At 36.1% G+C, this 15,283-nt stretch overlaps 2 protein-coding genes, 1 long non-coding RNA gene and 1 pseudogene across 3 annotated transcripts; 1 reads left to right on the forward strand and 3 right to left on the reverse strand.

Annotated features, from left to right (window-relative positions):
* Window positions 1-814: 814 nt before the first annotated feature.
* Window positions 815-5,113, reverse strand: LOC122292594 (annotated as a pseudogene).
* An 833-nt stretch (window positions 5,114-5,946) lies between these two features.
* Window positions 5,947-7,383, reverse strand: LOC122292593 (uclacyanin-3-like). The gene is made up of 2 exons (XM_043101022.1): window positions 7,122-7,383; window positions 5,947-6,459 (listed from the first exon to the last, which is right to left on the reverse strand). Exons 1-2 carry the CDS (start codon window positions 7,279-7,281, stop codon window positions 6,080-6,082), a joined length of 540 nt encoding a protein of 179 aa, XP_042956956.1. The 5' UTR covers window positions 7,282-7,383; the 3' UTR covers window positions 5,947-6,079.
* A 2,672-nt stretch (window positions 7,384-10,055) lies between these two features.
* LOC122291453 lies at window positions 10,056-14,789 on the reverse strand. Its single transcript, XR_006236635.1, has 2 exons — window positions 14,581-14,789; window positions 10,056-11,660 (listed from the first exon to the last, which is right to left on the reverse strand). It is a non-coding gene; the product is annotated as an uncharacterized LOC122291453 (long non-coding RNA).
* LOC122291452 (flavanone 3-dioxygenase 3-like) lies at window positions 11,483-13,323 on the forward strand. The gene is made up of 3 exons (XM_043099172.1): window positions 11,483-11,713; window positions 12,023-12,270; window positions 12,514-13,323. Exons 1-3 carry the CDS (start codon window positions 11,483-11,485, stop codon window positions 13,094-13,096), a joined length of 1,062 nt encoding a protein of 353 aa, XP_042955106.1. The 3' UTR covers window positions 13,097-13,323.
* Window positions 14,790-15,283: the final 494 nt, after the last annotated feature.

A 15,283-nucleotide genomic window follows, 5' to 3' on the forward strand; every position in this document is an offset into this window, starting at 1 on the left:
TTTTTTTTAAAGAAGATATCAATTTGTAATATTATTTTTGTAGAATTTGTTTATAATTGTATTTCTTTTAAAAAAATTAAAATAAAATAACATGGGTCGAGAGTATACATGCATTAGAGATTAAGTGGATAAATAATTCTGATTATAATTTGAAAAATTTCCTAATAATCCCATCTCTCCTTGGAACTTGGACATTAAATATTTTTCAATAATTGTGTAACACAAGATATTATAGTCTTCGATTTACAACTACCAAACAGAAAGGAGCATTGCTCAAGATATGCACGCAAGCAAGCTCGCGATTTAGTTTGGATTTGGTGAAATTCAGAGGTGTCTATGCACCAAATACAATATAACAATATTTTATATTCCTTGATGCCAAAGTTTGAGGTGGAACCTCTATTCCATCAAGACCCTTGTCGGACCACATTCAATGTGTTTCATTTGATCATCTAAATTCATAGCTCTATAGTAATAATTTAAGAAAGAAAGAATCTTATTGATTTCCCAGGTAAACAAAATTACAGTCCAGACTAAAAGCACCTGATCTTTATGAACCAAAATTTAATTTTACTGACAATTTGGAACCCATTTCTAATAAAATTTGATAAGAATATTCAAGCAAAATTGACTTTCCCTTATGTTGGTGTCAACTTCTTGTTAGTTTATACATATTGGATTGAATTATTTTATACATATATTTGTTTTTGGAGGAAGAAATGCAGTGTGGTGGCGGCCGCTTAGATCATCATATATGGTGGAAGAGGCAGAGAGAGTATTAGAATTAGAACCACATAAAATGGGGTCATGATGCTGGTTGGAAATCAACTTCTTCTGCTCTTCTTCTTCTTTCTTTTTTTCACACAAAAGAGATGACCAAAGTTCCTTTTAGCAATGGAGTCTGCCACAAGAAAGTTGAAACAGGTGTGCTTCTTTTCTATTATCACCCATATTCAATTCAATTGGACAGGATGGGTACCTGTACCTAATAAATCATTCAGAGTTCGTGCAGACTACTAAACATCAAGAGAAAAAAGGACCAGTAACATCACAGTGTCCCATCCCTTTCGTAGTGGCCATGAACTTTTTGAGCTGTCAAGAGTTTGTGTGCAGTTCTGGGCTTATTGATCCAAACCCCACTCTCCCCCTTCTTTTTTGGTTCTTTTGGGAAGGTTTATCCGATAGTGTACTAGAGTACGCACTGCACATTCACCAAGTCAATGAAATTATCAAAACAGTGCCAATTAATTAGCTAAAAAAATATGAGAAATAAAACCATCTACAAAAAGTAAATATATTTTTCCCATTATCTATCTTATATACCCCAAAAACGAGATCCTCACAGGGAAAACAGGGCTTAAAGTTTAAGCGTCCCCCACCGACCTAACTTGAAAGCCTTTGTGCTTTCTCTTTCACATTTCACCTTTTTTATTGGAGGGTCCTAGCATAGTGGCATGGCTACGAGATAAGTATCCTTCTTCTCCCTACATAGACGAGCAAACTATTCTTAAAGAGCAAACACCTTTATTATGTCATGATAGCTATACTGCCTTGCGAGTGTTTCCAACGTTAGTGACCAAGAGGCAATTTTGCTTTTGTAGGTTGCAAAGTAGGAGTCCCACTACCCAAGTCCATTATAAAAAAAGTGGGAGAAAAAAGCAGAGGGAATGTGTTTTCTAGCCGTCTAGCAGACCAATTGTCCTGCATGAGTTTCAAGATGTTGCTCTATTAACCAAATATATATATATATATTAACATTAATGACCACAATTAGACTAGTGTGCCTTTTGACAATCAACATTGTTAGAGGATGCAATATATTAGATTTAAATGGTATATTATCTAGATGGTGTAAACTTCTACTTTTTTACATTTCAAGTAAAAGTTCATAAATTTTTAGTACATTATGTAATTTCTATTGTTAAAACTTGGATATCCAGACTTAAATAATCATATGAAGGCCAGGCTGAGAGTCGAAAAACCTGAAAGTGTTGGATCTGTTTGCTTTAGCCTTTGAGACAGTATGGGTTCGGCATAAAAAAATCATTGGAAGAAATTACAGAAAATAACACAGAAGTTTCAAGATCGAGAGATGGACAGTGTTCAAGGGAAAATTACACAAACTTAAAGAGCATATTCAATCAGGTTCCTTTCCACCTCAATTTTAGCTTCAAATGATAATAATTAATCTTGAACAAAGGAGCCATGCATTTCCTAAACATTAGGGGTAGGTGCAGCCCCTATCCTTCCCACATCCACACAACTTAAAAAGTGCAATAACATGGGAAGTAATTATATACTAAAAAAGCCAGAGGCTTAGGTAACATATTGTAAAATTCCACTCACTGCGCACAGATTCCCAATTCTAACTATCCCTATACACATGCCAATATAAGAATAAAAGTAATCATGTCAAATGGCCTGAGACTGCACCCAAAATAAATGGAACTGTTACCATGGCAAAAACTACTTCGAATGCACATCACAGAAGGGAAAAAAGAAGTAAGAACTTGTTATCCATCCTATATTGGCTTAATCTTGAAATGGAGTGCAATTAGAGAGAACACAAAGCACTTGAGATCCTGCAACCACAAAAAGCCAATAAGAACCAAGCCAAGGGGCACAAATGCGGATAAACAGCAAAAACAAAAATATGTAAACTCATAAGAAAACAGTAAATCCAGAGAGACCTATAGAACAAAGGAAGACCGGATCTCAACTAACAGCACAAAGAATAGAGTAGTAGAACAACTCCCAATTAAAACAAGGAAATCCAAAAGGTGGATGGCTGCTATAATTCTCCATGGTAGTTAGGACACATTGACTTATGCCCCTTAACAACCTCCACACGAAGACATTCATAACAAGGGCCACCGAGCTGCCTTTCTACCCAATATAACATAGTGGTTAAATGCCCTTAGACTAGACTATGAGCCTGTAAAGCTCAATATTTTAATAATCTCCTCAAGCCCTGTAATGGCATAGATTATACTCTCTTGCTAATACAAATTATGAAAAAGGTACACCATAAAACATAAAACGAAAGTGCATGTAATGCCATGAATTTCCATAGCTACAAGTGGTAAGGTAAAGGTATTGATTTTTGGAACGTGCCCAATTAGAAAACTTTCTCACTTAGGAAAGTTATACGTTATATATGAAAAATGAGGTTATTGAGCCTAAAAATTTCCAGAGAGATGATAGATATGGAAAATTAAGGCAAAATAGAGGATAAATTCAAGCATTCAAAAGATTATGGTTAGATTCCAGTTTTTGGGCTCATGTGGTCAACTAAGGAAATTATGGTTATAACCCTAATTTTTAAGTCCCTGTGTCTATTTTCTATTTTGCAGTACTTTTCAGTGTTCTTCCTATAGAGCATATAACTTTCCAAATGAGAAAGTTTCCTAACCGACCACTTTCCAAAATGGCAACCATATGGAAAGTTGGGACGTCACAGTGCATAGAAGCAGACCTGAACGAGGTAATAGAATATGCGACGCCCTTCAGGGTCATTACTGCTCTGGACATCAACGAGGGAACCAATCTTCGAAGTAGTAAAAGAAATATGCTCATTCCCCATCACAATCTGAAGCTCTTGTCTTCCAATTCGGTCCCGTTCTGGCCATTGGTTATCATCTTCCTTCAGCATCTAAACAAAAACACCCACATACCAGCTTATAAGACCCCCATGATAAGGCATTAGTGAAAACCTAACTGGGAAAAAAATTACAGACTAACTCACAAACCGCTCAACTAATCAGATTGGTGAAGAAAACAAGATACAAGTACAACTAAGTATCGCGCATCGATAACATATGGAACAAAATGTTAACAATGGTACCATGCTCATATCATATTAATAGCTTTGCCTAAAATCTTTAACTCAATCAGATTTCAAAAAAACAACATAGAGTTTAAAATCCTCAGATACCATATGCTAGCAGTTGTAAAGCTCAACAACAGTTTCTTTCCTCTTGAACCTGGCTGTAAATTCGACAAGTGTAAACAACTAAATCTTTATCAAGTCCCTTGCCCCCCGCCCTTCTCTCCGCCTTTGTTTTGTTAACACCATGACCCATCAGACAACCCCGAAATCATCCATAAACTGGCAAAAGGCTATAAAACCTTAAGTTTAATCGCATTCACCAAACACGTGACAAATCACAAAAAGGAAAAAAGAAAAAGAAAAAAAAGAGAGCTCATCAAGCAGATTGCACTTCATTTAGGGGTGGAGAACCACATTGAATATCCTTACGGATCTAGGCATTTTGTCCCATTATTTGACACTGGTGTCTGCAACTGACACACATGGAAGAGTAACAAATAGAAAATGCGTAACCGTATAATTGTTCCTGTATGAAAAATCTAATTTTATAACTGATACGGTGTGAAAAATTCTCACTTCTATCTCCTCCTGCATTGTTTTCTCAGGAATCAGAGAGAGAGAGAGAGAGAGAGAGAGAGAGAGAGAAGAGAACGAAAATAATCAAAATAAATAGACAACAGAAACCCTAAACCCTAAGAAAGCTATAAAAAGTTCTACAAACAAACATAAGCGTTAGAAAGAGTAAGTATAAGAGAGATCCTCTAGAACTGGAATGAAAAAAACCTGACGACAGAACATAAACAAATAATTTTGTCTCACTTCGGCTAAAAGAGTTCCTCCGTTTTATCAGCAGCTAAACAGGATATCCGCGAGCAGAAACTAACAAAAGTTAAACCAGAGAGACCCATAAAATCACAAAAAAAAAAAAAAGAGCCAAAAATGAAACCTAAAACGAAACATCTGATCAAATCACCTCCGTCCATAAGACATTAAAACCCCATAATTGACCAAAAATAAAATAAAAAAAATGGAAAACGGAAGAGAGTTGCAGGTACCTCGCTCTCGAGGATGATGCGGCGGCACTCATTGAGGACAGCGGAGGTGACGTAGACCTGCTTGCGGATCATGGTGTCATTCTTGTAGTTGGAGTTGTTGGCGTAGCGGAGCATACCATTGGAACGGAACTCGAACTCAAGGAACTCGTGTCCGAACTTTACCCTTGTGCCCCACGTAGTACCTCACGTAGAACTCCTCCATCACTCCCGCCATTCCCAACTTCTCTCCCTCTCTCATCTGCGATGAGAATCCCAATTCCAGTGCGCACTTCTCACAGACCTTCCCAAGTTCCTCGAGTTCTTTCCTTCGTTTGTTTGGGCTTCTACGTTTTGGAGCCCAATCGAACCGGACAGACTACTCTTTTACAACCCAACTTAAGTGGGAGTTCCTCGAGCCCTTTCCTTCGTTCTTGTTTGGGCTTCTACGTTTTGGGCCCTAATCGAACGGGATAGACTACTCTTTTACGACCCATTCTAATTAGAAGGTGCGACGACTTTTTGGATTAAAAAATAATATTTATAATCATGAGTGTATAAATATTATATTTAAAAAAAATAAATAAATACAGGATCCACATTAAAAAAATTAATTTATTAATAATAAATCTCAGTCTTTTTTAAAGTAATTATATGATGCTTGTATACTTCAAAATTGTATGTAGCATTACTCTTTTAAATTTTGATTTGTCCTAAGCAGTAATACTATTTATAAACTTGGTGCGTAAAGTCCGATTATATTCATATAAAATTCAAAGAACTAATATTTTTTTTAGGTAAATTAATGTAGCAGATTTTTATATTAATGATATGTTTGATGTGAGACTTGTAAATAAAATTATTTATTTATTATATATTATGATATATTATTAAACTTATTAATTTTTAATAAATGGTATTAAAAAATTACTGTGTTCATGTTCTGAATATACCTAATAATTATTCTTGATTTTGTAGTAATTAAATTAAATTATGTGCCGATGACCTTGGGCCCAACGACATCAATCATCCATCTCAAAAGTTAGATCATCAGGAGGAGAAAGCCTCCTCTGACCTCACTCTCGGTAAGTGAATTTCAAGTGAGATAACATATTAGGAAAGTACATGAAATTTTTCACTCAACATTAGATCGACAGCAATTCAACAAACCAACAGGAACACTATAGGAATATAATAGCACTGCCTCTCGCCTAGCTAGCTAGCCCATGAATGCAAACATGGTTGCCGACACGAGCAAAGACACAAACATCATATTGTTCATGGTATAAGAAATAATGGTGGCTCCACTAGGAGGAGGAGGAGGTGAAACGGTGGTGGAGGGCGGAGTGCTGTCTGAGGGAGTAGTTGAGCCGGGGGGAGGTGATGGGGTGGTGCTAGCTGCCACCACATTGACTGCTAGCTTCATGCCCAAAGCGCAGTGACCGCTTGTGGGGCATATGAAGTACTTGTAGCCTGGCGAGGATAGGTTGATTGTTGTGCTTCCGCCTTGGTGGGATGCAATGGCATTGCCAGAGTTGCAGTTTGTGTAGTCACTTTGACGTACTTCATCCACTTTGTGGGTGCTGTCGTAGTTGAACACTGTTTTGAAGAGTAATAACTTCGATGAATTATATATACGTGTCAAAGAAATTTTTATTCAAACATTACACCAAGTTGAGCCAGAAAAAGGAACTACAACTTTATATCAGAAGTCATGATATGTCTAACTGGAATATAGTAATATTGTACGGTCCTGTCCAAACAAAACATGGATTAGTTCTGTGTCAAGCCTTGCCTAGATCTAAAGGTTATAGGGTCTAAAAAGGTTTCAATCCGGTTGTAAGTTCTGTAGCGGTTTGTTTTTGTTGGGTTCTAAGGGCTTGAAACGAAGAAGTTTGATATCTTCTGACTGTCCTGCTGTTTGGTAAAAGATGAGTCGTGCGTCAATTCGATTTGGAATCAACAGAAAATGATAGGGAACTGACCTGGATAAACTAGGAAATCAAAAGCCTTCCGAGGCTTTGGAAACAAGAATTTAGATCTTTTTTGTTGTTCTATTTTATCTCGAATAAAATAAACATATACATAGAGATAAAAGTTATTTCTGTATGTAATTTAAATTTGGTGTAATTTAAATTTGGTCAAAGAAAGCCAAGAGGAGCAGGAACACAATAATACAGACACAAGAAAAATTCAAAAACTTTCAACAGTAATACAAATTATCTGAATCTCAGCCGAGGGTGAGCTAGGAAATAACATACCAAGAGTGTCACCAACTGTAAATGTTTCACCGGCTAGCCAGGTGCTGTAATCGGTTGTCTGACTCCAACCAGCGCTGCCACCAACTACGTGCTGTGCTCCGTAGACCACCGCCGGTGCGGCCAGCACGAGAATGAGGAGAGTAAAAATTGTCATGGCCATGTCTCAAAGCTCTTTTTATCTGTGCCTAAAAGTTGAGGGGTGGCAAGAGTGTCAGAGGGCTTTATAGCAGATCATATGTTATATAGACATTTAAACGAATACACACATATGTTACAATGTTATTAAAAATACAAAGGAATTGAAAAGTCGCCGCCAAACACCCGTATTAGTTATGTTACCAACTCATCCTATCAGGAACTAGAACCTTGATTATAATGGAGTTGGTATTTGGTTTAGTTTAGGTGGTTGTCCTTCCCTGTCTACCTAATGCATTCAGACTTTTGTCCCTCCCTCCCTCTCTCTCTCTCTCTAGTGGCTGGCTAAAAGCTTATGGGAGTAGGACAAATTTAATCTTAAAAAACGAGTTTCTACCTTAAAATATAACTAAGCTAGCGATGTCAACACAATCAAGCAAGCTCATTCAGTTGAAGGGAATATAGAAAGTAGAAACTGATGGTGCCGTGGCAGAGCTGCTTACTAGCTACTCAGATAGCTTTCAATACATCATGGCTTTCAACGCACCTTTATTTTCTGATATTCTTTTATGATGATTTCCACCTAATCTTGATATAGATCACCATCATCTTAATGGAAATATTAGTTAGGAGAATCTCACCCATCCTCATCTTCACATATTGAAAATCGTATTAGTAATTAGGAATTTAGGACAAAGAAAACGATAAGGAGTATCTCTACCTAGACTTCCCTTCTGGAACCATTTGGTTTCATGGATTTTATTTTTCACAAGCAAATATGATGAAAAAAGATCTTTTTTAGTGTCAAGATGGCAAGATCCATGCAGTCATTTTGAAAAAGAGTGAGGTTTATTATTAAAAAATTAATTTCTTTATATGTGGGTCTAATATTTATTAACTTTTTTTAAAATGATTGCACGACACTTGTACACTCACGACTGCAACTATTATTTCTCTATTAGTTTAGCCTCATGTTATTTCCAAATCTCTTTTGAGCTTTTCTCCTCGGATTATACTGAAATCCATTTCAATCAAATAAATCTATTGCAAGCATCTTTGTAATCCTTTTTCTGCTTCCTTTTTTCCTCGATAAATCACATTATAATATGAATGCATCTTCTCCTCTGACCATACATTTTCCAACAAGTCTGTTTTGGAGAGAGATCTTTTGAGGGGCATGTTAATTAGATACTTTTTTTCTTGTTCTGATTGCATTGGATCGAACATTACCAAGCTTGCCAAGCCAACCCAATATACAAACTAAAAACCAAGTTAAAAAAGAATCGAGCAACGTCCACAAATGATTTTATATAGCAGCTCATTTGTTTATACATACTACTATCACCTAATACTGGAAGCAAACATTATATATATTGGCCATATATATATTGTCACGGGTTTGGTTGGGATGTCAAAGTAGTTAGGCACCAGACAAGAGTTGGTCTCTGTATGCATGTATATGCATGGGTTCTTAAACAAAAATAAGGTCAATGCATGCATACCAACCCTTGCGGCATCTCACTTAATCACTAACTAATATAAAACCAAAAGCTGTTTCTCAGATTTGTGCTTTCCATTTTATACCAATATTTGAACAAGTATCAGCCGGATGAGCCGGCCTAACTCATGTCACTATGTGATGATCTACATGTATAATCCTGATTCTGAACAGTGACCGAGGAAAAGAGTTTTTGAAAAGTATAAAAAGTTTGCATGGCTCTTCTATCTTGACATGTCTGCTTAAAGCTAGAATTTAATCATCTGGACAGGCTAACATGATGAACGACGTCCTTTAATCATTTAGCATGTTTCTCCCAGCATTGTGCACATGCAGAAGGTATATTATCTCCTCTTTGTAAGTATATATATAGCCATGACAGCCATGGAATCTCTACCCGTTCCTAACTGCTAATTACAGGAAAGTTTGTCGGATGATCAACCACTGCAATCTTACCATTTCCTCTGATTAAATACCACAATTAATAGATAGTGTGCAGCGTATAGATAGACTTGTCTCACTAAGTTGGCCCAAATCATGCAGAAACTTTTGTCTTAATGATTTTGCAGATTGAGAGGTAATTGGGCCGAGAGAGTTCACATTAAGAGGCAACTACACATTGTCTTGAGTTACTGCTCGTCTCTTAAGAATCAAAAGCCTCTTGGATTTATGCTAAATCTATGATCAAGAGCCATAAGGAGGGACATCTTTAGGGAGATTAGCAATTGGATTGCCCTTTTTCTTTCTTCCATTGTCCATTCCGAGATACATTTTTGGATTTACAATGATCATTTAACATCTTCACATGTAAATCAATGCTTGGATTCGAATGTAATTTATTAACTTTCTCATTAGTCATTGACTTGAATTTTCAATTTTTAAGTTTTCGGGACAAGATCAAAGTAATATTAATATTATGCCTATACTCTTGTAGATCACTTTGTAGTGGGATTAAATCAGAATCTACTGTTTGGTTAAGTCAAACTGTTTTTTTTTTTGTCCATTTTGGTCGACTCATTATCCTAATTCCCCTCGAGATAACGTAAAACCACTCAATAATTGATTATACCCCACACCCTCAACATATATACCATGCCCGATGCCTGCCTTCCTCTTGATTTGATTCAGTGGGAAAAAAAAAAAAAAAAAAAATGAAAATCATTACGGTAATGATCAACTTGCCCGATCGGAACGTCCTTCCAATTTTGTGAGCAGTAATTTTGTATGTATATCATCACTGCAAATCATCAAACTCTTCTCTTCAGTCACGACTACAAACTGTCTTCAGATCAGAGCTAGGATGTCATAATCTGCATATATATGTTATGTGGTTCAAACACTGGCAAAGTTGTTTCATAATCTTTGAAGTTTTGCGCATTACAATCATTCCAAATACTTAACATGATCAAGTACAGATCAGGAGCCATCCTTCCACCGTCTATGCCCATGACTCCACCTGGTATAACTTCTAATGTAGATCGCATGGCCCTCGATCTCCATTCCAAGTATTTCATAATGGCAGTAAGTTGGAAAGAAACTGGTTAGCTAGAGTATCGAGAATTCTAGTTAATGTGCAGAAAATCAGTATAAAGCTGGTTTGTGTTACAGTCCAATGGACTTGGGTGGTTACCTTCCGGAATGGCTGGCCTCAATATTTCATACCATGGGGACATGAATCTTGTGTTTGGAACACACCTGGGATTGGGATTGTTAATGGACTTAGACCAATAACCGGAATTCGACATAGACAACCTTTTCAATGATCGCAATGTGGCGGCCTAGTCGCCGGGTATACGTATATACTGCTTTTATGCAGATGTAATGCATGGATATCGATCTTTTCATAACGATTAAAGTTATCACTTATCAGTCCACTGTTAACTCCTCCATGGTGCCATATTATATGGCTGTATTTGCCTTTCGAATATATATGCAATTTTACTAATTAAACAAATATATATATATATATACCGTGTCCATAGAGTTATGGAATATGGACTGCACTGAACAGGAGCTAGCTTAAAGATGGCGGACGTACATATGAAAAAATCCAAAGAGATTGATACATGATCTGTACATGAATATTAGAGTAGAAGATATTAATATAGAATACGTATATAATTAAAAGAAGAGAAAAGGAAAATGAAGTCGTAGGCCATTTACAGTGGCTTCGGTGGTCCCCCAGAATCAAACAAGTGCACCAATTCAATGCTAACCGTATCATTGTATTAAATGACAACCACTCCAAGATATTAAAACAAAAATCTCCCATATATATCTCCCATATCTGACGTGAGAACTTGGCGATCAATGGCCATGGTCCCATGCATTTTGGCGCGTGCAAATCACCTCCAACTTTAAAGACCTATACACATTTGCCATATAATTCCTGTCCAGACTCCAGGCTCCTGAATCTCAGCATATCAGGTCCTACTTCACCTGGAGTTTTCCTCCACGTAACTGATCGAAGTTTATTTCATCATGCGGCTGAAAAAGTCCACGGAACCGCACACACTCTCTCTATCATATTTACGAACAACAAAGCTGCTTACAATAACTATCTCAATCAAGAGATCCATTGTAACTGTACCACCAAGCAATATGGGTCTAATGCCATTTCATTAGTTCCTACTCTGGCTTATAAATAGAGGACACCTCTAGTTCAACCAGTTCATTCCAAAGAAGGAAAAGCACGAGAGATAGAAAGAGAGAGAGATATAGTGAGAGAATGGAAGGTGCTACTTCATTTACAAGTGCAATGACCCTTACCCAATTGGGGGTACCTCATGTTCCTCAACGCTATATTCTTCCTTCCTCACAACGCCCAAACCCCGACCATATTAAGAACCCCTCTACCAACCTTCCTACTATAGACCTTTCGTCTTTACAGCATCTTTCTCTTCGATCTGAAACGATGGATGAGATTCGGATTGCTAGTAAGGAGATAGGGTTCTTTCAGGTATATATATAATCCATGACCTTGTAGGAACAATACCATGCACATGACCAAGATATGTCCATATTTTTCCATAATAACGTTCTACAAATATATATAAGGTTGTACTAATATCATTAACTTGGCTTCATTTTAGGTGTAATGATATTCTTTTGTTCACTAATTCAAATAAGGAAATTTTGTTATGCTACAGAATATAGCGTTTTTTACGTATGATTTCAATGCATGCATACATTTTAATTGTTATGATCATGTTTTCCTTATTTCAATATTAATATGTCCAAGTTTTTTGTGAAAAAATGATACTTGCAGGTGATTAATCATGGAATTCCCCCATCAGTCATGAAAGATGCCCTAGATGCTGCAACCGAGTTCTTTAACTTGCCCCTTGAGGAGAAAATGCTTCATGCATCAGATAATGTTCACGAGCCAGTTAGGTATGGGACAAGTTTAAATCATGATAGGGATGAAATTCACTTTTGGAGGGACTTCATCAAACATTACTCCCATCCAATTTCCAATTGGATCCATCTATGGCCATCGAACCCTCCAAGCTACAGGTAAGTAGCCTATTGGGTTTTTGAAGCCTCTAAACCTATGCCATTATTTTGAGTCACTACTTACCCTGGGGTACTTCAAATCAAAGCTTTTATGGAGATTTTTAAATTGAGAGCAGATATGCAATCTTTAAGGTGCAAACAAGACAACTATTTGTAGAAATTCAGAAACATTAAACATCAATAACTTCAGCAAAATTATCCAAGCCATACAAACGTATAAAACCACTCTTTTTTACTTGACAGGGAAAAGATGGGCCACTATGCGGAAGCTGTTCAAGTGCTACAAAAGCAACTCATGGAAGTTGTCCTAGAAAGCTTAGGGCTAAATCCTAATTACTTACAAGACGATGTTGAGAATGGCTCACAAGTCCTTGCTGTGAACTGCTACCCAGCATGTCCTCAACCAAAGCTCACGTTAGGCATGCCACCTCACTCAGACTATGGCTCCCTAACCATTTTACTTCAAAGCTGTCCAGGCCTTCAAGTCATGGACCACAACAAGAACTGGTTCTCAGTTCCTGCTGTTGAAGAAGGTCTTATAGTACAGTTTGGAGACCAACTGGAAGTAATGAGCAACGGTCAATACAAGAGTGTCATTCATCGGGCAACTGTTAGTTCGGAGAAAAAGCGGTTTTCAATAGCAAGTCTTCACAGTTTTGCTATGGACCAAAAAAAGGGGCCGGCAGAGAAACTTGTGGACTTAGAGCATCCAGCGTTTTATAAGGAATTCAGCTTCAAAGATTTTCTAGACTACTTCTCAAACAATGATGTCATTAATGGTCAAAGGTTTATAGATACATTGAAGAAGAATCCCATGAAACAGTGAGGCAGCGTTGAGAGATATCTTGCATTCCCTGCTTCCTTTCTATTTTCATCAATCTAGTTTGCTTACCCTCTCTCTCTCTCTCTTCTGTTTCAGTTTTTAGTATTATGTATAATTAAGTGTTTTTTGTTTTGATTACTCTCCCTGCTGGACCCATAATCTGTATGCGTGTGCATGCTTATCAAACGTTATCATCAATAAAAGTAATAAAGTTTATTGATGTCTTTTTATATTTATATTTTTTTTGTTTATGACTTGCCTCCAAGTTTCTGTTCACATTAAAGTCAGAATTTAATTTAATTACAGTCTCTCTCTTTTTTTCTTTTTTTTTTTAAGTTATCAAGTCCATAAGCGTTGCACTAAAAGAGTTGACACCGAAAAAATCCACTCAAAAGAAATCATTGAAGTAATCATATAGTTTCACTTCTATATATTAAAAGTGTTAGTCTTACTATAGCCTTTTCCATCGCAGTTCTACTTGCAGCACAAATGAAGTATAAATAAAATGAAAAATGGTGACGATTAGTGCTTACAATAAAATAAAATAAAATAAAAGTTAAAAGTTTGCAAATATCTTAATGTCAAAAGGAAATGCAGCTTGATCACAACTAAAAAGTAAAAGCAGTATTTACTTCCTTTCTTTGAGTGATAGAATACCCTTACATCAAAAAGCTTTTGCATCTATGGGAGTAATCTAATGACTTTCTCTGAAAGTATTTTACCTTCAAACTACAAACCACCAAACAACAAACCCAATGGTGATATCAAAGGCTTCAAAACCTTCAACACCTAAAAATTGTACTTTAATGTATTTTGTTACCTACAGAATAAGCCTGTTAACAAAACCACATCTTCCTGCTTCATAAACTAGATATCATTGATGTAGATTAGTTAACCCATAAATTTCATTAATTTCTATAACAACACTAGCAAAAGGGTACTCCCCATTACGAGTGCAAAAGAAGCGGGGGAGGAAGTTTCAGTTGCTCTTTTGAAGAGTGATACCAAATATGGAGTAACTGGGATTATGATGAATAAATCAAGCTAAAAATGTCAAATTGGATTGCATAATTAACACCCTTTTTTTTTTTTTTTTAATCTTAGTTACTTGTTCGGTAAACAAATAAAAGGTCAAGGATTTATGCAAATTTTTGTGAGACTAAAATTCCATATTGGTAGATTTATACTTATTATTCTAAAGATTTGGGATTACGTTTTCAACATCATCTAGGTATCATTTCACAGCAACATAGTCAACCACATTTGTCACAAACAAATCCAACAGAACCTCTAACCCAAATTAGAAAAAAATCCAACAGAACCATCCAAATTAGACTGATATTTTCATAACCCAATGTACGAAAAAATAAGATTAAATTAAATTTTATAATCCAAAAGTTTAATTACAAGAAGAATGAATTTTCCTCAGAATCTAAAACTTAAACAGATATTCGAAAAAACTTCAAGCGGAGGTTTAGCATGCTTACATATTGTACAATTGACTCACAACTCGCCCACCCAGTCCCTTAGCGACTGAGACTCACGCTCTGATCTCTGTTTCACTCTCTGCGGCTGCTTTTATTTCCATTGGAGCACCTTCTCTGCGTTCCAGAGAAGAAAGAGGAGGTTTTGAAAAGAACAGGAGCTATGTTTGTGTGCGACACGGAACCACTTATTACTTTGCGTAGTAGCAATCTGACCGTGCATTTCAACCGGGCCCCAAAAACAGTAAAATCTTGGCCTCTCGTTTTTCTAAATGGATTGTCCACTGTGTACTCACTGATATTCATTGAACGTGTTAATTTCTTGATTTACTGACACGTAATGAATTTGTATCATCTATATGGTAAAATAATTAATTTATTTCATGAGATATATTTAAATAAAAAAAATAAAAAATCTACCGCTTCAAATCGAGTACACCAAGCATTTCTGTTAAATTTTTAATCATGCCGTTAGTTTTGTGCCAAAAAAAAAAAATTAATAAATGGAAAATAATTTATAAAAATTTAATATCTAAAAGGAATGCTTCTTCTTAAAAAAGATGTTTTGAAATTTTTACTTTGAGAGTTTCGATTGGACGAAAGATAGACAATTAAATATGAGTTTAAGATATTTATTATTAATTCAATATTGTCTAAAATATTTATTAGATAATAATAAATATTATAAGATGAACTTGAGTCATCC

Source organism: Carya illinoinensis, chromosome 13, assembly GCF_018687715.1.
Source record: "Carya illinoinensis cultivar Pawnee chromosome 13, C.illinoinensisPawnee_v1, whole genome shotgun sequence".
Taxonomy (NCBI): Eukaryota; Viridiplantae; Streptophyta; class Magnoliopsida; order Fagales; family Juglandaceae; genus Carya; species Carya illinoinensis.